General features: G+C 42.7%; 1 protein-coding gene and 2 long non-coding RNA genes across 6 annotated transcripts in view; 1 reads left to right on the top strand and 2 right to left on the bottom strand.

Moving 5' to 3' along the window:
- Positions 1-2,109: 2,109 nt before the first annotated feature.
- NPRL3 (NPR3 like, GATOR1 complex subunit) overlaps positions 2,110-22,798 on the top strand; it is a 44,181-nt gene continuing 23,492 nt past the window's right edge. Inside the window, exons 1-7 of one of the 4 annotated variants that reach the window (XM_062639461.1) lie at positions 2,110-2,296; positions 3,423-3,492; positions 8,870-8,908; positions 12,492-12,621; positions 15,632-15,706; positions 18,718-18,871; positions 19,711-19,792. In XM_062639461.1, coding sequence (XP_062495445.1) covers positions 2,179-2,296; positions 3,423-3,492; positions 8,870-8,908; positions 12,492-12,621; positions 15,632-15,706; positions 18,718-18,871; positions 19,711-19,792 — 668 coding nt within the window. In that variant the 5' untranslated portion in view covers positions 2,110-2,178. Of the gene's footprint in view, positions 2,297-3,422; positions 3,493-8,869; positions 8,909-10,288; positions 10,434-12,491; positions 12,622-12,644; positions 12,767-15,631; positions 15,707-18,717; positions 18,872-19,710; positions 19,793-22,798 lie in introns of those variants that run through there. The other 3 variants (XM_062639462.1, XM_062639463.1, XM_062639464.1) reach the window with 3 other exon arrangements.
- On the bottom strand, positions 7,477-8,383 carry LOC134174475 (uncharacterized). The gene is made up of 2 exons (XR_009968666.1): positions 8,197-8,383; positions 7,477-8,165 (listed from the first exon to the last, which is right to left on the bottom strand). It is a non-coding gene; the product is annotated as an uncharacterized LOC134174475 (long non-coding RNA).
- On the bottom strand, positions 12,484-18,806 carry LOC134174476 (uncharacterized). Its single transcript, XR_009968667.1, has 2 exons — positions 18,692-18,806; positions 12,484-15,192 (listed from the first exon to the last, which is right to left on the bottom strand). It is a non-coding gene; the product is annotated as an uncharacterized LOC134174476 (long non-coding RNA).

Genomic DNA, 22,798 nt, shown 5'->3' with positions numbered 1-22,798 from the left:
TATGAATTCTGGGAGATACTCTTGCACTGTCACAAAAGACAGAGAAGACAAAGGATGACAGTGGTTTGCTAGAAGGAGATCATTGCTTGCCCAGGATCAGGGCTGCACTGGGAACAATTGCAGGAACTCCTTAGGAATGTGCCTGGTGGAAGAAGCGTGACCCTCAGCCATGTCCCACGATGTGACATGGAGAGTGACCATCTCTATCCTTGCATGAACCTCAGCCAAGCTCCTCCATCCCAGTGCTCCAGCTGCCCTCAGGATAGTAAGGCATGGCAGACCTGGCCTCAGCAATGCAAGGAGCTGGACAACATAGGTGCTGGTGTTCCTCTGTCACTGGATCGACACTGAAGCTCTGTCCTCTGGGAAATCTCACCAGATCTGCCTTCCTTTCTTGCTGCTGCTCAGAGTTATGATTCACAGACCCATAGCACAATGTCCACCCTTGGGAAAATGATAAATCTTTGTCATGAAGCTGTGAAATGTCACCAAAGGTGACTTTTAGTATTAACATAGGTCTGTTTTAATCATGTCCCAAAAGCAGGCTGCTAGAGTTTCTCATTTTAAATGGCAGAAATGAGCAACAGGACTGTTTGCTCCTTATGAAATTAGGATTATAATTTCCATCAGCCCTGACTGTAAATCCAGCAAGCAATTGAATGGCACCACCGTGAGGTCAGGGATAACTTTCCACACGGGTCTGTATTCTCCCTGGGCACTGTCTCCCTCATATGGGGAAATCCTGTGGATAAACTGGCACATAGATTTGCTCTAATTCTGATAAATTTGGGGCACATTAAGTTTTGGAAATCTTAAAAGTGGAATCTAAATCCTGGCTTTGTTCTTTAATTTCCTGACAGTGTTCAGAGAACTTGCAACTTTGTTTTAACTTAACTATGGCTTCCAACAGCTGGAAAGACAATTATGTCTGTAATTGATTAAGAAAGTAAAATTATGCTTCAAAACAGACACTCTGGGGACTTTTAATGTAGCTGCTGAGTACTGGTGCATGAGGAATGCTCTGCTGTGATAATACGGCTGCTCTTTAATCTCCCTTACACCACTCTCTCCCCTCTGTGACATCTTCTCTTGCTTCAATGGTTATCGCTGGCCTTGCAGAGAATGGCCCTGCAGATTACACCTGTGCTGCGTGTGCTCATCTGCCTCTTCAGCCACCACCTCTGTGCAGTGTCCCTGGGGGGAACCGCAGAGCAAAATCCAGAGTGGGGATATCTCAGAGTGTTCAAATGTCTAAATAATGCAAGCAAGTACAGAAGAATTTGTGAGCAAAACCCAGGACATCTTCTCTGTAATTTGCGATAATTTTTGATCTCGATTAAAGACAAAGTAAGACAAAGGTACCAAGACAGCTGCCAGGGGAAGTAATGTTACCTTTACTAATCTAGAGCCAGGAGTAAATTATCAGGGACCACAAGGTATTAGTGCTGTAAAGTGCCCTGAGATCAGCAATGAACGTGAGAAACAAGATGAAGTGAGCCTTTCCATGAGTGTGGGGGTCCAAGATTCAGACTTTGGCATCCTGCCTCCTGTGGGCACCCAGTAATGACTGAGTTGCTAGGGAGGGACAAGCTCACGCTGCTGTTTGGCAACGACTTCAGTAAAACTCTGGAGATGTCAGAAGTCTGAGATGGCTGAAAGGCCACAAATGACCCATGGAGGCCAATGGCAATGAGCAGCCCCCAGCAGCGCCTGCGTGACAGCTCCGGGGCTAGCGCTGTGGCTGCAGGTCCATCATGCTGAACTGGGGGCGCTGGGACATGCTGGGGGCACTGGGCTGATCTGCCCGTAGCCACGTGAAGCACTGGAATAAACTGGAAATGCGTGGAACAGGGAGCGGTGTCCATGGAAGTACAAGTCTGAATGGGGGACACTGGGTTGACAAACGGCAGCGCTGGGCAGAGGGTGTGTGAGGTGCTGGGCTGATCTGGGCGCACTGGGCTGTACTGGGGACGGGGCTGCGGGGCGCTGGATTGATCGAGGTTGTGAGACGCCAGAGCTCAGCCCGCAGCCGGGAAGCTCCATTCCTCCGGCCCCGCTCCGCCCGCCGGCAGCCGCGCGCCTTGTCCGGGCGCTGGTGGCAGCGGAAGCGGAAGCCAGCGGCGCCGGGCGGCCTTCCTGCGTGCCGGGCCGGGCCGTACAGTACCGCGGTGCGCCGGCATGGGTGAGAGCACCAGCCCCATCAGCGTTATCCTGGTGAGCTCGGGCAGCCGCGGCAACAAGCTGCTCTTCCGCTTCCCCTTCCAGCGCGGCGCCGAGCACCCCGCCGCACAGGCCAGTAAGTGCGCTACTCCCGGGGGACAGCTCGGCCCGGGGAGTGCGGGAGCCTCCGCCGGGGACCCGCTGCAGCCCGCGGGGGCCTGCAACCCCGCAGCACTACGGGGCTGGTAAACCTCACAGCCCGCACGCAGTCCCACACACACCTTTCACACACCCCTCACAGCCTCCACACACCCTTCTCACCCCACACACACCCCAAGTACTCTCCACACACCCCTCGCACTCCCCTCACAAGCACCCTGCCTCACACCCCCATGCCTCATACCCCCCAGGTGCCCTGGCACCCCCACAAGCACACACCTCACACCGCACTTTAACTGAACCACATTAGTGCTGGGTGTTATGGAACCAGTGCTTGGTGGTGGTTTTCCTGGATGAGCAGGAGCTGTAAGAGAAGGTGGAGGCAGGGGCAGAAGTGAGGCTCTTGGTGTGTGGCCTAAAGGTGTGGAAGTGATCACAGTATCACAGTGTGCTAGAGATTGGAAGGGACCTCGAAAGATCATCTAGTCCAATCCCCCTGCCGGAGGCTCTTTGACTAGGGTCGCTTGCTAACTGACATATATCATGAGAGGTTTGGCACCACTCTAGGTTGTGAGTCCCTTTCTACCAGGAGAGAATTGTCCTTAAACCATTACTTGTTTTTATAGGTAAAATCGGACATGATGTCTTTCTCTTTTGGCTGGCTGCTTCCCTCCCACCCCACTTCTGCTTTTTGTTGGTAAAGGGTTTTGATACCTGGCACTGCAGGAGGGGCTTCTGGAGCATTATGGCCGTGAAACCTGAGCAATAAAGAGGGAAGTGCATCAGGCAAAATTCTGTTTTCCACTCTGTCTAAAACTGCAAAGGGTTACCTGGCACTTGAGAGAAAAGTTGTTTCTGTGAATGTTACATTTTCTACTCTTTCCCCTAGCCTCTTTCTCCTATTTTTTTTACTGTGTTTCTGAATGAGAACAGAAAAAACAAGATCAGGTACTTCAACCTAAAAATGAAGAGGCTTTCTGGTTTTAATACTACTTTTTTTAGATCTGCCTTTTGATAGTTTTTAAAGGGCACAGATGAGTATTTTCTTGACACACACTTTAAGGAAATTGTTCCCAGAAAAGGTTGTCTGTTCTTTGCTTCAGATAAACCGAGGAGTCGATATGCTGTGAATGGCTCTGGTGACACCACAGAAGATCCCGATGGGGACTCCAGGTAGGGGGAAGCATTTCGCCTTGCTCAAGATTTTGAAACAGAAGAGACATGGCCCCTGGCTCTGTTGCTTCTTGATTCAGTAGGCAAATTTTCTCAGACTGTATAGACGACGGCCTGCCAGAAAATGCTTTAATGCAAAGTTATGAGTAAATGAGTGCTTAGTAATGAGGAATGTCTCATGAGGAAGCGCTACTGAATCTGTTGTTTTCTGGGAAAGGTATAGATCAGGTATTTCATGCCCACTAGAAAGGCAGTGTTACTTTTTCAAAACCAGGAGTATTAATCCTTTGGCAAAATTCCGCTTTTCTTTACCTGCATACCTCTTTACTGGATGTATTATTCAGTTGCCTCAAATTCCTCCCTAGCTCATGTAGTTGTCATATGCAGTTGCTGTGCACTAATGAATAACTAATTTTGTTTCCCCAGATATAGCTGCCTTTGTGTCTGTGGAGTGAAATAGTAGCTTAAAAGAAAAGTGAGACTTAAAGGGTTTTTCCATTACAGGAAATCAGGGGGTAACAAACGCATGGAAAATAGGCAGTGTCCAGCATGCATGTACATACAAATGAACTCTGTAATTAGTTTCTGTAGAAAATTTGAGATCTGCTGCATGGTTCTAAATTTGTCACTATTGGATATGACACAAATCTGGGAAATAAAAAGGTTTTTTTGGACTGTTGGCCCATAATTCAGTTGCAGATTTTTTTTGTTGTGTGTGTGATATAAGTTTAAATCCCCAATATTAATAAAATGGGCCAGTTCCTCTGTTCTCTCATAGAATAGTGAAAAAGGAGTATTCATCACTTGTGTCCCCCTCAAGAAATTTAGATTCCAACCTCACAACATGTAGGCGTGTTTTTAACTCTGTGACTGAGAATGGCTTACCTGAAATTAAAACCACCCGTGACAGTAAACTTCATCAATTCATATGTTTTTCCAGGACTGGGATATTACGAAAAAGCATTTTGCTTGAGGTAGTAACCTCTATCTCTTGCCTCTTCTGGCATCTTTGAAACCTTCAGATACTGCCTTCTGTTGTGTCTCCGGTGAGTGCAGTTTGGTACAGCGCACAACTCCAGTGGGAGCAAGCCCTGGTTTTTAAGTTTGAGAATTGGTGAATGGCATTGTGCTATGTGCTATGGACAGCAGCTAGTGTGCACATTAGGAGGACTCAGTGCAGTGCTGGTTATCTCAGGGATTTTGTTGGTTGCTGTTCAAAACCCTGGCTCTAGTATTTCCCTACGTGTAGATTAAGATAGTGTTGGAACAGGACCAGCTTCTGTCTAATACTGATTCTTGTTGCCTCTGCCATTTCTGCAGGTTGGAAGAAGTTCTTAATATGGAGTTATGATGGCGGAATGTTGCCTGTGGTGCTGAATTAGTGTGATGCAATATGTGGCTGCTATAGTGATTTAAGAAAAGCTTTTATGATTTCAAATTATGGTTAGATGAGAAAACTGCTAGTGTTTTTCTGAAACTGGTTTTAAGTAGGTTGAATGTGCTGGCATATAACCCACATTAAGAAAAGGTTTAGATTATTTCATTGTAGTGGTGTCCAGAACTCTGGACTTGAAAGTTAGTGTTTAATCTACTGGTCAGGTATTTGTTAAGCTTTTAGTGTGTAAAAGGGATCTCTCAACTGAGCTCACTAAACACAAGTATTACAGTTCTGAAGTGCTGAATGAAACATATTAAGACAGAAATCCCCTCTGCAGTGATGGTGTTCGGAAAACAGAAGTTGTCACTTGCACAGTTTCGTATATAGCAATACATACAAATTCATGCTTACTAAGGTCGGTGTTTATAAGCCTCACATCTTCTTAGATGAAATTGAGCTGTTTGCCAACACCAGTTTATTAGTAGGAAGCACCTTAAATTATCTCCCATGGATCCGTCTATAGCTGCCATGCAGATGAAGGGGAAGTAGAAGAAAAGGAGCATTTATGTTGCTCTGAAAATGCTGGTTCTGTTAGAGGCCAGATACTGAGGTCCAGCACACTGCTTGTGCTGCTTACATGGCTGGGCATCTGCATTCAAAAATTCGAACTGTGTTTCTTTATTGAAAAGCTTTTTCCCAGTATCAGTGTAATCAGTGTTGTAAGTACACTGCATCCCATACAACTGATGTAGCAGTTAAATGTATCCTTCTCTTCAGTGACAGCAGCTTGTGGAAGAAACCACTGATGCTGTTTATATGCTGGTGCTGTTAATTTATATTAGACAAGAGGAGGTTTGTTGGCAGAGTTAATACCCTTCCCTGGACTTTTGTGCTGGAAGAAGGGCCTGTGTACCTAAAACTTCTGTTTGTACCTTAAGTGTACCTAATTCTGATTGTAGCCTAAAACTTCTGGTTTAGGTACACAGGCTCTTCTTCCAGCACAACGCAAAAAGGGATTTTCAGAAGTGTGTATGACAGATTGCTCAGACTTTTGATTTGTATCAGACTGGTTTAGGAGTAACAGAAGTTGGTACCTTGGAGCAGAAGAGATTTTAAAGGGAGAGTGGAGGCAGAAAAGTGCAGATGTCTTGGAGATGGTGCAATGCATGTGATTTGTAAACTAGGAACAGAAGGAGTTCACTTTTCATGTGCTGTAAAACCAGTATTGTCATTGAGCCCGTGGGTTTTTTTTCCTTCACCAGTGTTCTGAATTTTCACTCCTGCGCTCCTGGTCAGAATGTGTTCTGTGGTTTCTCATTGAGACTGGGAATAGTGACTGGAGAGCCATTCCCCTGATGGCAGTTCTGTCTCTGTAAGTTTGTTCTTCCACAGTGCAGTGGTGCAGTGGTTCTCTTCCTGAAGCACTCGGTTCAGCATGAACGGAGAGATTTCACCAGCATGAAGTCCAGTCTGTTTTCTGGTGGTGGTGATTTTTCTGATTGGAGTTGCTCTTGATGAAAGTAATTTATCAAATGGTTTCATATTATTTCCGGAAGGCTTCTTTAAGGAAGAGGTGGCAAAAAGATCCCTTTTAATCACTGCATCACAGTAGCATCTATGGATGGTTTTGGTGGCACAAATTGAGGCTTTGGAGCGGGCAGACTTCTAGGTGGGGTTGATGGTGTATGGCAAGTTTGATAATGTTGAGGGGTTGGGTTTTTGCTGTGTTCTCATGTTCCGTTGAAAAGGTTGATTCAGATTTACCTTATTGCTGCAATAGTTTTTACGAGGGATGGATTCATCCTTTTTTATACTGGATGGCTGTCTTTAATTTACTAGCAATTTAGCACTGATTGTAGCCTAAAAATAAGGTTCACTGTGGCTTTTTCCGTATGCTATTGGAACCCAGATTGATTATTTTTGAGCTGCCCTTTCCTGGAGCTGTTGAGGTGTATGTATTCCTTTATGGCCTCAGAAAGAACGAAATTAGATTAGTTTGGGTGCCTTAACTCCATTTTGGTATAGCATAATGATACGCATAATTGGATTTCTTTTAGTCTTTAGACCCAAATTTCCTGGTCATTGTTAAGCTTTTTGGTTTTTATAGACAGCTGCAGCCTATTCATGACAGTCCTACCTCTAGGTTACCAGTGTGTTTTTGCTTGTATTAATTTCTACTTAATGGAGCTGTGAGTTTGAGTCTTCAGAATACAGATTTTCCTTCCTTAATAGGAAGTCAAGCAGCAGAAGTGGTTGAGGTGTGTTGATGGTGGCTGTGCAACAAAAAGGTATTCAGAAGAATCTGTCACTGTCAAAACAAATTGCCTGTCAGTTGTCTCTGTTGGCTTCTTCTCAGCCTTTAATCATTAGCTGTCTTCAGAAACATCTTTCAGTTTTTGAGTGCTTTACCAGTAATACATAGCCCTCACAGTTCATGGAGATGACTGCCCATGTCTCCTTCCTCCTCCCAAAAATACATGAGGCAAATACCCTTTAGAAGCCATAAGGTAATGCTTGGTTGAATTGGTTTGAAATGGGTTTTGTAGTTTTTCTGAAAATGGTATAGTCAGCAAGCAAAAATTCTAATGAGGATGCACGTATAGCAACATATGTTAGACCAGACTTGGCATTTTTTAGTAGCCTAACAGACTAACCAAAAGAGGTTTAGCAAGTGCGTCAGCACTGATGTCATTAATTGGCCAAATGCTTCTGTTATAACAAACCCCAAGTTACTGACAAACAAGGAATTGAATGTCCCTTTCTAACAAACAGTAGCTCTCCTGTGATAACATTTCTGTATCCTCTGTCCCTCTTTCACTGGACTCCAGTGTTCTTCCTTGTATGTGTTCTGAAAGGCTTCCTTTCTGTAAGCCTGTGCTTTTCCATTCGTCCATCCATGCCTTTAAACACCCTTCCTGTAATATCACTCTCTTTGTATAGTTTGTCATTTAGGATTGCTCTAGGTTCCCTTTTCAACATGACCAGTCTTTTGGATTAAATAATTGTTAAGGTTTTCATTTTGCATCCTCTTTCTAATGTGGACAGTATAAAGCTTTTATCAGATTAATTTTTTAGTAAATTTGGGAAATTTATTTCAGGAAACAAGTCCTGTTTTTCCTTGGTGTTTGAGGGAAAAAAAAAAGGGTTTGACTTAAAATGAAAATAAGTGTTTGTTTCTCTGATACAAAAGTGAGTACAGCTGTTAACAGAGCCTTGCTCTGTATGCCTGTTGTAAAGAGCCTTTTTGGATTGTTTGCCTTGAAAACTTTTTCAGCCTACTCTTCCTAAGTTTCTGCTTATTGCCTGGGACAATTCCTTTTAATCACTGGATTAAAGGGGACAGGCAGAGAGTTGGAGAATGATTTCATGCTTGTGAGTCTGGCCAGGCTTGTACCTGTTGTTTAGATCCCTGGGAGAATAAGCAGTGGCTCTGTGTGCAAGGCCCATTGTAGAATCCTGGCTGTGCATGCAACAATAAATGTTTGGCATCCTCTTTTCCTGGGTCTTGTGGGTATGGGAAAAGCTATGGGTCATTTGGGGCTGCACAGGATGTTCCTTTAGTGAGAAAGCCAGAAATAGTCTAGAAAAGAAACTGAAGTTTAGAATCTGCTCTAAATCAGACCGTAACCTCTTCTATTTTTTATTAAGGTAAGCATGAAATAAAATATATCATGTAAATACAGCTCCATAAATGCAGTGTATTGTAGGATCACATTACAGCAGCCAGTGTTAGTGAGAAGATGAAAATGCCTTGGCCTGTTTCTCCATGTTGTCAATCTAAGCCTGCAGTATGTCCCTGGAATTCACCTACCGTTAACTTTTGACTCTGCAATAGTTGTATTTCCTTTACAGGAGTTTCAGGAGTTTAACCCTTAATACTTCATCTTAGTTTTTAATATTATCTCTTCTTTTTTTTTTTTTTTGTATTTTATGTACTTGCCTCGTTTATTTTCTTTTGTTGTATTTTGTTTTGTGTTTATGGCCATGTTCCCATTTCAGAGACCAATGTCCTCTAACTGATGAGCAATTGGTTTCCGGGTAAGACCAAACGTTCTAAACAATCAACTTTGTCTAGAATGGCTTTCTTTTCTCACCATCCTTGTAATTGTGCTTTGTTTCTGGTTTCTGTTTTACACCAAATGATGAGATAATTACATGCTAAATCACAATGTCTGTAGAAAATGTACTGCTAAAGGTGTATGCCAGGGTAATTACAAAGGGCCTACTAACATTTCTGTGCTTCCTGTAGGGTATTCAGAATAGGTGTGGTACTGTCCCTTCTGTGAACTGAGAAAGGTTGTGATCCTATGAGAATGCAACAAGTATAGCCTTGGCATTGTAGTTGTTCCAACAAGGAGCCCTAAAATAAATTGCTGTCTGATGACCAATGACTTAAAAGTACAGATCAGTGAGTAAACTATTTAATCACAGTAATAACAGAGAACTCTTCAGAGACCTGGTTTTGAGCAGCCGTGCTGGTTGATTGTTCTTGGTGCCCTACTATGTTTAACTGGATGATTGCACTGTACCCCCTTTTTGGATGTGTGGAGGAAAAAGCACTTATCTCTACCCAGTGCCCCAGAAGTATTAAACAGCATCTCTAGTCCCTGCTTAACCTGAAGATGCTCACCTACATACTCAGCTCCCATTCTAAAGTACTTCAAAGAAGAATTCTTTACAAAACCCTTGCTTTCAGTTCCTGTGGTATATAAAAAGTTATTAGCCATTCTTGGGGGGAAGAAGTGAATTTGTGCTTGAGGTGCTTTTCCCCCTCCTTTTCCATGTGCTAAAGCAATTGTTGTTTCAGCTGGGTTTCCAGAGGAGATACTGGTGACAGCAGTCGATCTGCACTAGTATGGTTTGTATCGTAGTGCGAGATTGTCTGCTGTTGCTGCTATATTGAGCTCATGAGAGGAGCGGTAGGATATCTGGGGCAAATGAAAGCTTTTGTTTCTTGTGTTTAGTTTCTGCCTGCTGAATTCCTTTTTACGGGAGAGGTTTGCTTCCCTCTGGAAATCACAATCCTCAGAGTAGTCTCATAGAAGGAGAAGGGACTGTTACTACCCAACTGTGAAACCTAATCTGCTTCTAACAAACTCTTGGGCTCTGATAAGTCAGTATTTTTAGGTTATCTAATATACCCCAGAGATTAGAAAATCAGTATTAAAATATTTAAAGTAAAAGTGTCCTTTTCTAAGATGATTAATTGAAATGATGGGAATAGTGTATCTGTTGTCCCTCAATCTCCCTATCATCCTGAGGCCTAAGAAATGTATAAATTAGGAAGAGCACTGGGGGAGAAAACCCTTAAACCAGAAATCCCCATAAATTTAGGCAAGGAGAATGGGGCTGGAATCCAGGTCACTCTTGGGAGAGTCTGTGGCGGTACCAGGTGTCTGTACCCATCTGTGTAGCCCATCACAGGGTTATCTATCCTAAATATGTTGTCTGACTGCAGTTACAGTACTCTCACAGAAAGAGAAGTTTCTGCTAGTGAGAAGATACTGAGGACTTTACAAAATCTACCTTTTCACCTCTTCCTCCCCACAGAGCCACCTACAAGGTAGGGCAGACAGAAGGTTGTTGATGTCCTGAACTCTCCTTGGGAACTCCTGAACTGTTAATTCAGCATCACATCTATCTGTTAGAAGATATGCTAGTGTAATTTCCTGTAAAAGACAAATCTTAACAGTGCTGAAAGTCATTCTGATGATCAGTTTTCCAGCTCCCAAGGTATCCTTTGCCAAGGCTGGGGAGGGAAGAGTAACTAATTTCTTACCGACAAGCAGACAATTTCTAGTTCACCCTCTTTCTGGTTTCATGCCCTGAAACATATGCTCGTTTTGGATCCATTGCTATTAGTCTTCCTGGCTCTGTGATGAGCCTATTAAGGAGCACAGCTGAACAGGGCAGAAAGAGGGGGAAAACTCACTGCTGTCATGGTGACTCTTTTCTCTATTTTGAATGTGATCTCCAGATACCATCAGTCCAGGTCCTGTTTGAGACCGCTTTGCTCTTTCTTCATGAAACCCATGTGTTATACAGCCCAGTGCGGTGGCTGAAAAGCGTAGGCTCAGTAATCTCAGGAGTCTCTGGTTAGTCTCCCTGTCTCTCTGCTTGCCCTGAGCTGTGTTTGGAGCAGTGGTCAGGGATTTGGAAGTTTCTACGCAGCTCCTCTTTCCATAGCCAAATGTAAGCAATGTGCTGTGGTCAAGATGACTTGTTTGTACAAACACTGGGGCTCTGACAGTTTGTAAAGCCCCTGTGTTGTCCTTCATCTTCAGCATATATAGGTCTCATAAAAGAAATGCCCCCTGGGTCGTATGCAGATGGATACACGCAGAAGACCTGGCTATGTGCATTTGTCTCAATTTCTGTAGTACTCCATAACTCAGATGAGCCAGAAAAATGATACATTAATTCCTTTTCTGGGCATCGAGGGCTCACTTGTGGCTGGGAGATAAGGTGAGTGCAGCACACACCCATGCCTGCCCTTTTCTCTGAGTGATACTATGTTATCTGGGATACCTGCCTGGTTTATGGGGATGGTCTGACAGAGACACGTCTCAGAATGTAAATAAAGAAAATCAAATAAACATTTTTATTCCTAAAAAATTGGTCTCATCAGAAACTGGTTTGAAATTAATTTGGTTAAATGGGAGCCTCCAAGAAATCAGGTGAGGAAAGAACTTGCTAATATCAAACCTTGCAGTGCTCCTATTCTGCAAGTTTCCTCCAGCAGCTAGCTGAGGTCCTCCTCCCTGTGGATTTGAGCTCCACCATGTTGGAGGCACCCTAAATAAAACAAGTGTTTGTAGAGACCAGGCCAGTGTTGCAAGGCCGTCAGAAAGAGCAGTTGCAGAATTCCTCCCTTGTCACACTGGATTCTTACTTGTTTTGCAGCAGTAGCTGTCTTTTACAGGGCAGACTCCTGTACTTGCATTCCTGTCTTGTAGCTGCTTTCTTTCTCACCACCAATCCAGAGCAATCCAGTAACACCATGGCTGGTGCTGAGAAGGGCCTGCCCTGTCATGAATTTGTCTCAGTTTGGTTTATCAAATGAGAAAGCCAGGATCAGGCCAGGCAACAGGCTGACCACAGGCTGGGAGCTGTTGAGTAACTCACTGACGAGCTTAGGGAAAGGAAGTTCAAGTGTTGGTTATATGTTTCTTCGAATTGAATCAGCTTTTTCTTGCATTCCCCTCTGCCGTAGTGGGTGGCTTGAAGATCTCTGTGCTTGAGTGACAGGCTGTGTCAATATGTAGTTGCTTAGTAAGTTCATTAACCTGTAGTTAAATCCAGGCAATGGCTAACTCAAGCTGGTTTTGTATTTAAGCGAACTACATCTAATCTTTCCAATGTATTTTGCTCAGCATGTAATTAAATAAGCATGACCCTGCAGCCTTTGTCGTGAATGCTTCCTGTTTCGTAATTGTGATGATCTGAGAGATGTAATTAAGGAGTTCTTAATTTTACATAATTGGTGGTGCTCCAGGTACAACAATTAAACACAACTTTCAATACTTCAGAACCTCATGAGTTAAATATATCTCTATTTGGAGGAATATTCTGCAGGTATGCTTTTTGAAAATTGTAATAACTTCTGTTTCTGCTCTTCAAGGTTTTCGGATGTCATTCTGGCAACAATTTTGGCTACCAAGTCAGATATGTGTGGCAAAAAGTTTGAACTGAAGATTGATAATGTTCGCTTTGTTGGCCATCCCACATTGCTTCAGCATGCCCTGGGGCAGGTATGGTATGAGGTCCACTCTGGGGACCTGCATTCTTTACAAACTGCATGGCTTAGGAAACAGAATTCAGAATGTGTGTGTTGGGTTTTGATCCTGTTTTTACTTCCTGATGCGCAAAGCTGTCTTCTACTTCCAGATAAATACGGTGAGTGGCAAACTGAGGGAGCTGTGTCAGTGATTCGCAGAGGCCCCTTTCTGGTTGCTCTAGTGTGGGTAAAGAGAAGTAACACTAAGCAGTCCAGCTCAAAAAGCTGTTTCTCATTATAGTAGTTATTGCAAGTTAGCTTTTTAGCACCTCTAATTAGTATGGCAGTTGAAAAAACCCAAAACCTTCACAAAGTCTAGAAGCCTCATTAGCCTTGTTTGGCTTTTAACTCTTACTGGTGCTAAAGGTCATTCACAAGGCTTGCTTAGAACAGGCAGGAAGTTGAAAGAGGTCTAAAATCTTCTTGTGGACAAAGTCACAAGATGGACTGTAAGAATGAAGTGGGCTTTGGTAATTTCTGAATTTTAACTCTGATTTCTCTTGCACTGAACTGCTTTGGTCTCATTTTTCATCACATTTACTAAGTCACTCACTTTTTCAGGAAAAAAAATCTGCTTGCCGATTTTATCGTTCTCTCTATAATTAGAGATGGAAACAGATTGTTAGCATCTGCTGCTTGATATTTGGACCAGACTGCTTTAATCCAAGTGAGGAGCTGGCTCCAAGCATCAAAAGATGCTCGTGTTCCACTTTTGAAACTCAGTCTAGGGTCTACCAGAAATGTGATGTAGGGTCACCGAGACTCAGTCCTCAAATGTTTAAGCTGTGTTGGAAGAGAGAATTCAGGCGTCCCCAAGCTGTGCAACTACATCAACACCCCCAGTCAAGGCAAGTGATGAACCAGGCGTAGGGTTCATATGGGTCCCCCAGCCAGGAGCAAAAAGGAAACAGGACCAGGGAAAGAGCTGGAGGACAAGAATGCAATGTTCTTAACCAGAGGTCCATCCAGGAGACAAGCTACCAATGACAACATAGGTTGAAGGCCCATCCTTGAAATGGGGCTGGAGGCAGGCATACCTACAGGCCCTGGGCTGAGCTTAAATGGGGCTCCAGGGACGAGCCTGAGGGACCCAATTGGGATGGGTCAGGGCCATTAAGACTTGTTGGTGCCCTAACAGCATGGCATGTTGTCTCACAGTATCAGATTCCTTTATTTTGTTAATCTTGTCTGAAAGGCACAACTTCCAAAATGTGCTGTAAATGAGGTTAAAAACTTGTATTTGCATTTCTTCACCACATATTATTATACATTCTCTCCACTTCCCAGTCAGTTTTATCCTATTTGCATGAAATGTCTCTTCATTTCCAGTATGTCCAAATAAAAATGCATCAGGGTAAATGAAGGAAGTTATAAAGTGCTTTAAAGACTTTGCTTCTCCTTGTAGGATCTTTTTGGGTGTGTCTTATCACCCCAGTAGGCACACCAGAAGTTTCTAGTGTCTAGAAACTTCTAGACGTGGCAGCCATCTCTGCTAGTTCCTTTGCGTCTAAATCTGGGACCCTTTTGCAGTTAGGAGGAAGCTAGATGGAGCTCCTTTCCCATAAACCAAAGGCAGTGACTGGGGAGACCTGACAATCTCTGGTTTGGGTTTCTCCAGGTTTCTTACTATAGTAAATTAATCCATAGGACAGCTCAGCAAATTCTTACTCAGATGAGATTCAGGAGTTACAAGAACACAAGCAGTTAATCCTGTGTGCCAGACTGCCTTTTATGTAGGAATATTCAGAATTCTTCAAATTCCTTCAGCATTTTCTCTTCCAGCTTAGTCATTTCTTCTTTTTTTTCTGGACAAGAGGTGATATGAAATCTAGCCTGCATTTTAATTGATATTAATGGTGCCAGTTTCTTTGATTTTAAGGAGGAAACAGAATCAATCCCTATGTTTGGAAATGCTTTTGAGTCTCTATTAAAGTTCACGAGACATCCTGGCACCTGTAAGTCCAGACAAATAAACACAGTAAATTGGCTTTACCACCCTCCTGTCATGGCCTTTTTGATAGGACTTCACTTATACTTAAAAAACCCAAAATTTTGTTGCTGCTTTTAGTTTCTCTAATTTTTAAGACTGCTGAGTGAAAGCACTCAGATTTTGGAGCTTACTGCTGAGCAGTTTGTTGCTGATGCTTGGGACGTGTCAGGAAGGGTGGATGCAGCTCTGCTTTTGCCAGCATCTCTGCATTTGCTCTGTCTCAGATGCTGCATTAGCTACACATGCTCGTGTTGCGTAGAGACCCAGTATTAGGTTGCCTGGGTTTTTGGCCCCATAGGTTATAGCTGATTTCACGTGGGATTGGATGGGTGTTCAGCAGGGAACTTTGGGGGCGGCAGAAATGTCCTCCAGATTTTGTGCTCCATCTTGTGGTGACACTTGCTCCATTCAGGGTTGTTTTGTCTTAATGCAGAACCTCAACTTGCATGTGATGGCTTCCACTGTTCCTTCTCACCAGAAAGTCTGTACCTGAGTTAGGGCTGAAGCTCTCTTCTGCAGAAAGAATAGGGGGGGCTGTAGGATGTGTTTGAAATCCTGCAGGAAGGGAAAAACCTCGTATTTTAGTACTGCACTTCTAGAGTGTATTTTTTTGTCTAATAAAAGCAACAGTTTGTAACATGACTCAGTCCAAATGGGGAATTGAAATGTAGGGTCCCTAAAGATGATAAAATGCAATAGTAAAGACACCTATTAAGACTGCTATGTTCTATGGTCATGACCAAAATGCTTTGGTTTAAGTCTTCACAGCTTCTCAAAAAAGGCAGTGTCGTAGAGTAACTGTGGCACTTTAATTAAAAAAAAAATAAAAAATCATAGTTTTATTTTTTACAAGTCAAATTTGATGGTATAATTTGATTTGTCTGCTCTCTTTACTCAGTAAACTTGCTATTTGACTGAGTTAGGCTTCTTTCCCTCTTTGTTACTGGACCCAGTTGACACTAGCCTGTGGGATTTATTGAAAAATATTTTTCAGGTATCCAAAACTGATCCCTCACCAAAGAGAGAGATGCCCACAATGATTCTCTTCAACGTGGTGTTTGCACTAAGGGTAAGGACTGTCTTCATTCCATCTGACAGCGGGATGTGATTTGGATGTATAAGAGAATGCAGTAGATTCAGGTTCCAGTAATCTTTTGTAAAACATTTCATTGGATTTTGGATTTGAATTTGAAACAATGGACCTAAACAATGTAGAATATGGCAGTGACAAGTTGGAAAGTTTTCAGGCCAATGGAAAACAAGTACTCTTCTGGACATTTTCTGAGTGTTTGTTTTTATATATCCAGAATGTAAAGACATGCAAAAAAACCACTTTGCAAAACAGAGATGAACCCAGTTGCAAGTTCTGCATGTATCTTGTCTTCCATTATTAGTGAGCTGGTAATTTGCTGTGACTTTCTAGGCCCTGCAATTAAGGTTTGACCAGCAGAGCTGTGGGAGAAGGCAGCCTGGGTCTGACTGTCCTGTGTCAGATGCCACACTCTGTACCTGACTGTTCTGCTCCTTCCCAGGACCAAATCCATACAGCTGCACCTTCCTGAGGCCTTGTGACTCCATGCAGCTCAGACATTGGCGATCAGCTGTGCTCCAGAAGCAGGGGCAGCAGGCGGTGTGGAGAGTGGCTCATGCTTGGCCAAACTTAAGAGTCAGGTCCCCACCATGGCCTTGGTCAATCCAAGCTACCTCAGGGCAGAGTCATTCAGAAGCCTAGACTGGCTCAGAACAATGCTGTTTTGAGCCCTTACTCATGCTGTATGTTACAAGCACATGTACCTTTGTTCAGTGCAACAAGATTCTTGTTGCAGTTTTTTTTTCTTTTATAATGAAATAGACAGTATTTGAAAGCTACTTCCTCTTAGCAGTGAGATGTGGAGTACCAGGGAGCAGCAGCTGTAGCATTCTAAATGAGAAGAAGGTACAAGTACAGAGGAAGTAGGTTATGATGCAAATATACAGCTTTTGATTGGAATTTTTTTAGGCCTACTCTACCGACTAGATGTTGGTATCTGTGTTAAGGGATTCTGGCTGTGCTAATTAGGTGGTGTAAAACCTAGAAATTTTGGGATGTTTGAGCATTACTTGATTTTTGAGCTCTGGCTTTCTCTTTCCAGCTTGCAGGTCGCATCTGTGGAGCTATCATTTTATTTTTGTGGCACGTACACATATGAAGAAACATTTTAAAAATAAAAAGAGGGACTTGAAATAGCTGTCTCTATGGAAATTACTGATTTTTGTTTGACTGGATATAATGTCATGATTTTATATTTGTTTTCTTCCTTTTAGCACTAGTCCTTCTCTTACTGCTGGCTTTTCCATGGCAGCTAACACTGCCATGACCACAGTCTGGGTGGCTTGAGCTCAGCTGAAGAGCAAAATTTCACACAAGACAATTATCCCAGCAGCCAGTCTGAACCAAGCAAGAAATTGTGCGCTGGGTTCTGCTGGGGATCCAGAGTTCTTGTGCTTTGGGACATTCTTAAGTCAGGAAGTCCTGACAGGACTTGCAATGCAGGGGTTGAGTTTAGATTTCACACATTAAGAGACCTTAGCTTCAAGGAATTGTATTGTTTGGTGTATTGGTAAAGCGCCATGCTTTGTTGTAGGTAAGTGTGTATAGATGTACATGTGAACACAAACATGGGTGCACATGGAGTCATGTGGAAGTAGAAGTGTTGAAACCAATGCTCTTTTGTTCACAATATTACAAGAGCTTGCTGAAATGCAGTGAAGACTACACCTAGCCCACATTTTTCCACAATCTAATTTCTAGTGGTTTTCCTGGGAAAACTTGCTTTTTTCTCCTTTTGGCACTGTGATGATTTTGATGTAATTGTGTGTGTAATGTGGCATTAAATCATTTGCCAAATGAGACATCCTTAGTTCATAGAGAGCAGTCAAGTTTGGGGAAAGTGCTGTGCAAGAAGCAAGTGGAAATTTTTTCCTAGAATGGTGTAGTGCACTGCAGAGGTGGGTGGAGGCATTCTGAGATAAAGATGAGAGTCCATCTGCAGAGGGCAGACAGAGCAGGCAAAGTCCCAGATGCTGTAATCAGCACCGATCCTGCTGTGTTCAAGCTCCAGGGTTACCAACGTGTCGTGACTCAGCAAGAACAGTGGAATAAAAAAATGATGAGTCATAGTTTGCTAGTTTACATGCCAAGTGATCACTTGCTAGAAGTGTAAATTCCTTTAAATGTCTTAACAAACATTTAAAGCAGCTCCTTAGTCAGACTGGAGCCACCAAGTCATGTCATTCCCCCCCCCCCCCCCCCCCCCCCGTTAGCTGTACTTATGTGATAGATTTTTCCTGCACTTTCATTCTGAAACATGCAGAAATGCAGTGTTAAATGTAAGCCATATTTGTGAAATGTTTGGGAGTGTAAATCCAAATTCATTCCAGTTTGGGATCAAATTGTTGATCCCCTGTTGGTAATTCTCACATAGTTACTGCCTTGTCAGAATATAAGACAAACATTAGTATAGGAACTTGGAGTGAATGGGCCGTGTTAAAGGCACTGCAGTCCTCACACTGCTGGTGAATTTAACCTAAACATCATGACATTCTGCCTTTTCAAATAGCTTGACACTTTATTTTCTCACTGTGTGAAACCGAGTTCTTTGGTCTCTGCTAGCAGAACTCATTAGGCCCATTAACAACTGGAAGAAATAACCAGATAGGAGTTTCATACTATAGGTACTGTGTTTGTTTGATGCACAGACAAGTGTAGAAATCCCAGAATCTTCTCTTTACTTTTGGACATCTCTTTCTGTTTTGTTGCTGCTAGAGAAAATGCCTTGCTTTTTCCGATTGCCGAAGAGGCTGACTTGGTATCTACTGAAGATAATTATTTTCATATAATCACAGAGTGGTTTGGGTTGGAAAGGACCTTAAAGACCACCTGGTTCTGACCCCACTACCATAGGCAGGATATCTTCCACTAGTCCAGGTTGCTCAAAGCTCCATCCAGCCTGGCTTTTTGACTGCTTACCCATCAGTGTAGTTTCATATATGTGATTGTGGCTGAATGACTGACCTGTTTCTTTTCTGTGTTGCCTGTAGGCCAATGCAGATCCATCTGTGATAAACTGCTTACATAATCTTTCCCGAAGAATCGCCATAGTCTTGCAGCACGAGGAGCGCCGCTGCCAGTACCTGACCAGGGAGGCCAAGCTGATCTTAGCTATTCAGGATGAAGTGTCTGCCATGTCAGAAAGTACGTGCTGAGCTTAGCTTTGTGCAGGAATGTGTTTGTCCAGGAGCACTTCTTCAGAAAAGTGCTGATTGTGCCTTCTTACTCCTTTTGTGGCTGGGATCAGTATGAACAAGTTTTGGTGCTCTTTAGCATTCTGACAGTTTTTGACTGCATTTTGCCTCATCCAAGATCGCTATCCCTATGCAGAGATGTCAGCTTTAGAAGCAAAGTAGCTTGTTCACTTCCTTTGCTAGCTCAGTTCAGCGCAGTCACTGGAGAATGAATGGGCACTGAACCGTCACATTTGGATCTGCCTGTCAGGCTGAGATGGAAGAACTCATATGCAGCCTGCTTCACCCAACCTAGAGCAAATTTCCCATGCTTTAATGCTGTGTGCTGCGTCACCAGGTTTCTTGTGTGAAAACTTTACTCTTACATGTTGTTACCATGGCTAGTAAACAGTTACAGAGCATCTTTATGGCCTGTACTTCAGAGCAATTTACTATAATAATATGGAGTATTTAAGGTGAACTCTGACACTGATGCATCATCTTGCTGCAAGCATTAAAAAATAAAACTAACATGCATAAAACCAAAAACATTTAAAATCATCACTTGTCAAATTCACAGTTACATGTGCTTAACTGAGTTGAGGTTTAGGAGAAGCTGGCATTAATTTACTATTATTTTAACATGTAACTTGAGTTATTGCAAAGATGATTGTAGATAAAACAAGGATGTAGATTGTAGATTAAATGGATTCTGCCCCTGAGGTACTGGTTGATACCTAGTGGGGGAAGAGGACACGCTCTTTCATTTGAAATCAGTTCTTTGCTTTCTTGTTTTGAAACTTTCCACAGCCACAGAAGGGCCGCAGTCACCGTTTCATCACATTCTACCCAAGTGCAAACTGGCCAGAGATCTCAAAGAGACATATGACAGGTAAGTGGGAATGCTGCTTCTTGTGAAATCTCTTTGTCTTGTTCCTTAGGATATTATCTGCCTCTTCATGCTGTTGACTCGCTGGGACTTGGGTTTTAGACCAGGAGGAGCAATGTGAAGTCTAGCTGTAAGGTGAAATGTTTGCAGAATTGTTACTGTAATCATTACCTTGGTCTCCCTTTGGATATGTTTTAGTTCATAAAACTTTTCATAAAAACAACTTTTAAGAATTATTTTCTTCCTTAGCACAGGGGCGCATAATGATAAGTGAATTGTGGCATTGGAAAGTGTCATAATATGAATATCATATCGCTGTAATGCTCTAAACCTGTAGCTAAGAGAAAAATGCTGCATCTAGCACTGATGGCAAGTCAGATACTGCCCTGGCTTCATTTGGTTACACTGTGCATGTCTGGACAGTATATTTGCATTAGGTGGTGGGACTTTCAGCAGAATGAGAAGTGTAACATGCTGTTTCTTGGCTGGATTAAAAGTTCTGGCAAGGATTTCAAAGGAGTGTGGAGTTAGTGCTGAATTTCAGCAGGAGCTGGCACCAGCCTCCTCCAGCGTACGTCGCCTCTGACAGCTTGTCAGTGCTGACTCCTCATGCAGAGCAAACGCTTCCATTCACAACATGCGCTTGCTGAAAGACCATGACAAAGGAGCACAGAAGGTTTCAGTGGGGAGGAAGATGATGTGCCCTTTGATTAGGGTGTTTGTCAGGGCTTGGGAGAATTATGCTGGAGTTCCCTGATTGACTGTAGAGTACATTATATGATATTAGACAAACCCTTTACCCTCCCTAGATTGCGGTTCCCTTTGTACAGAGGGTATAATCACAAGGCCCTATAAGGTAAGGCACTGAAAGCCTAAATAAGTTAATGATTGCAACGCACATTATAAAACTTACAGTAAGCTGTGCTTTGTTATGTTCAAGACCTGTGAATTTCAGCTTCTTTGGAAGGCATGTTGTATATTTTCCCTTACAACTCACGTCAGACCTGTACTGAAGTTTAAAATAAGGCACTTTCTGTGCAGCCTATAATTCTAACATTAATCTTCACCTACTAGTTACTTTTTTTTGTTCCTCTAGGGGTGTGTGTTTGTGCATGATGAGGCAAATCCTGATCTTGTTTCCGAACATTTTAGTGACACAGTGACATCTTGTGGCATTTAGCTGTGACTGGAGGAACATGGAGCGTGCTAATATGACCCTTCCTTGACATAGACTAACCACAGAGAAACACACGTTGGTGCTGCCCCCAAGATGTAACAGAAGGCAGTGTCTCCCACATTTAGGCATTGTGAGAGGGAGAGAAGCAGTGCCAGTTAAATTTTGACACTTTTGCATGAAATTGTCGTAAGAAAATGTAAAAAGGTGTTGCTAAAGATATAAAATGGCTGTGCATTTTATTGGAAAGCTGTATTTGAAGAGTAGTTAACAGTGTTGTTGGCTGGCTGGGTAATAAAGTGCTGTTCTGCAGTATTTTTCCATTAATACTGTATGCAAGAGAAATACATTTAATTATACCTGCACTCAGCTCAGTTGAGAGGGGCTGCAGCACCTTGCCAGGCAGGCATGGAATTAAAAGTGGTTTGTTTGGGTTGTTTTTTTTTTTTTTAAGATAGAAGAAATGGTCTAGAAATAGGATTTATTTTTTTTTTCTGCAACTGCAAGATGAAGAATTCCTGTGTGGCAGCAACTCCAGAGTAGTGTCTGTGTGGTCCTCTATGAAATGAGGATTAGTCACAAGTGACACGGAGTTGCAGAAAGAGCAAATAGACAGGAATGCATAGAACAAGACTCTCAACTGTAAGTTAGGAATCAGTCCCATTCAGGATTGTAAAGCCCCTGCTGTAATGAATATTGTATCCACTTTTGGGCACCACATTTCGAGAAGGATTCGAGAGCATGGAGGAGAGTGAATGACCTAAGAGGAAAGATCGAAAGATTTGGTCTGTTTGTTTTAGAGGAGAAAAGGCTGCTGGGAACGGCAAGTCTTCAAATGGATGCAGTGACAATGTGCTGTTTTAAATTTACAGAGATTTCTGGCATAGCCTTTGGCATAAAGGAACAGCATAGTAAAATGGAGAGAGCACTTTGAATTGCAGATGGGAATGCGGCTCTCCATCTGAGATTTGCTCAAGCCAGCATTTCCTATTGTCTGCTGATTTCTGCAATTCCAGTGGAAGGCCTCTTGAATTATCTCCCTTGCTCCAAAGATGCTGTCTAGCCCTTGTTTTCCTGTAGATGGTGCTGAGGTATTTCAGGCAAGACCCAACACATCCCTTAGCAAGTTGGTTTGTACAAAACCACAGCTGTGTGAATCGAAGTGTCCTTTGTGTTTTGAATGAAATGCCAGTAATTTATAAGGCAGGAATCAATAACCAGGTCATCTTGACCATAACACTACTGCTGCTATGCTAATGGAATATTCTTAGATTGACAGTTCAGGAGTAATCAGCATCTAAATCCTGGGACCTTTTTTGACTCTAGTGGAGCAAACTGGAATGTTTCTTTTGTATTAGTTCAGAAAATAGATTTGAGAGTCTTGTTATCATGTCCCCAAACTTCAGCATTGGTATGGAACAAAAAGCACTGGCTTTAGGACCAAGAAAGTCCAGTTGCCAGTAATTCCAGTGCTGACAAATTTACCAGTGTTAAAATGGGTGTCTCTTTTAAGCCAGCCTTCAGTTTAGGGAGTTAAGAGAGCTTTTACCAAGTTTTATCTGCAACTGCAGATAATATATTAGCTTGATACTAGCTAACTGCGAGTCTGTTTTTAGGAAACTTCTCTTTTAGCTTTATAATTGGAATAAAAGTGAAATTATGGGGAGGATTGTTTATTTCTTCCTTATAACATGCAAAGAGCCTTTATACATTTTTAGCTTAGCAGGATTTGAACTGACTGGTAGATCTAGCCTATCTCAGCAGCTCAGGGAGAACTGGAATACTTCTATGAGATTTAGTGAATTATTAGTTGTGATTTGTGTGGCTGTACTGTA

The sequence above is a fragment of the Pezoporus occidentalis genome, unplaced genomic scaffold (genome assembly GCF_034315485.1).
Source record: "Pezoporus occidentalis ecotype Australia unplaced genomic scaffold, CSIRO_AGI_Poc_V1 ctg60, whole genome shotgun sequence".
NCBI lineage: Eukaryota > Metazoa > Chordata > Aves > Psittaciformes > Psittacidae > Pezoporus > Pezoporus occidentalis.
Note: the sequence above shows the minus strand (reverse complement) of the source record. Positions and strands in the feature narration are given on the sequence as shown.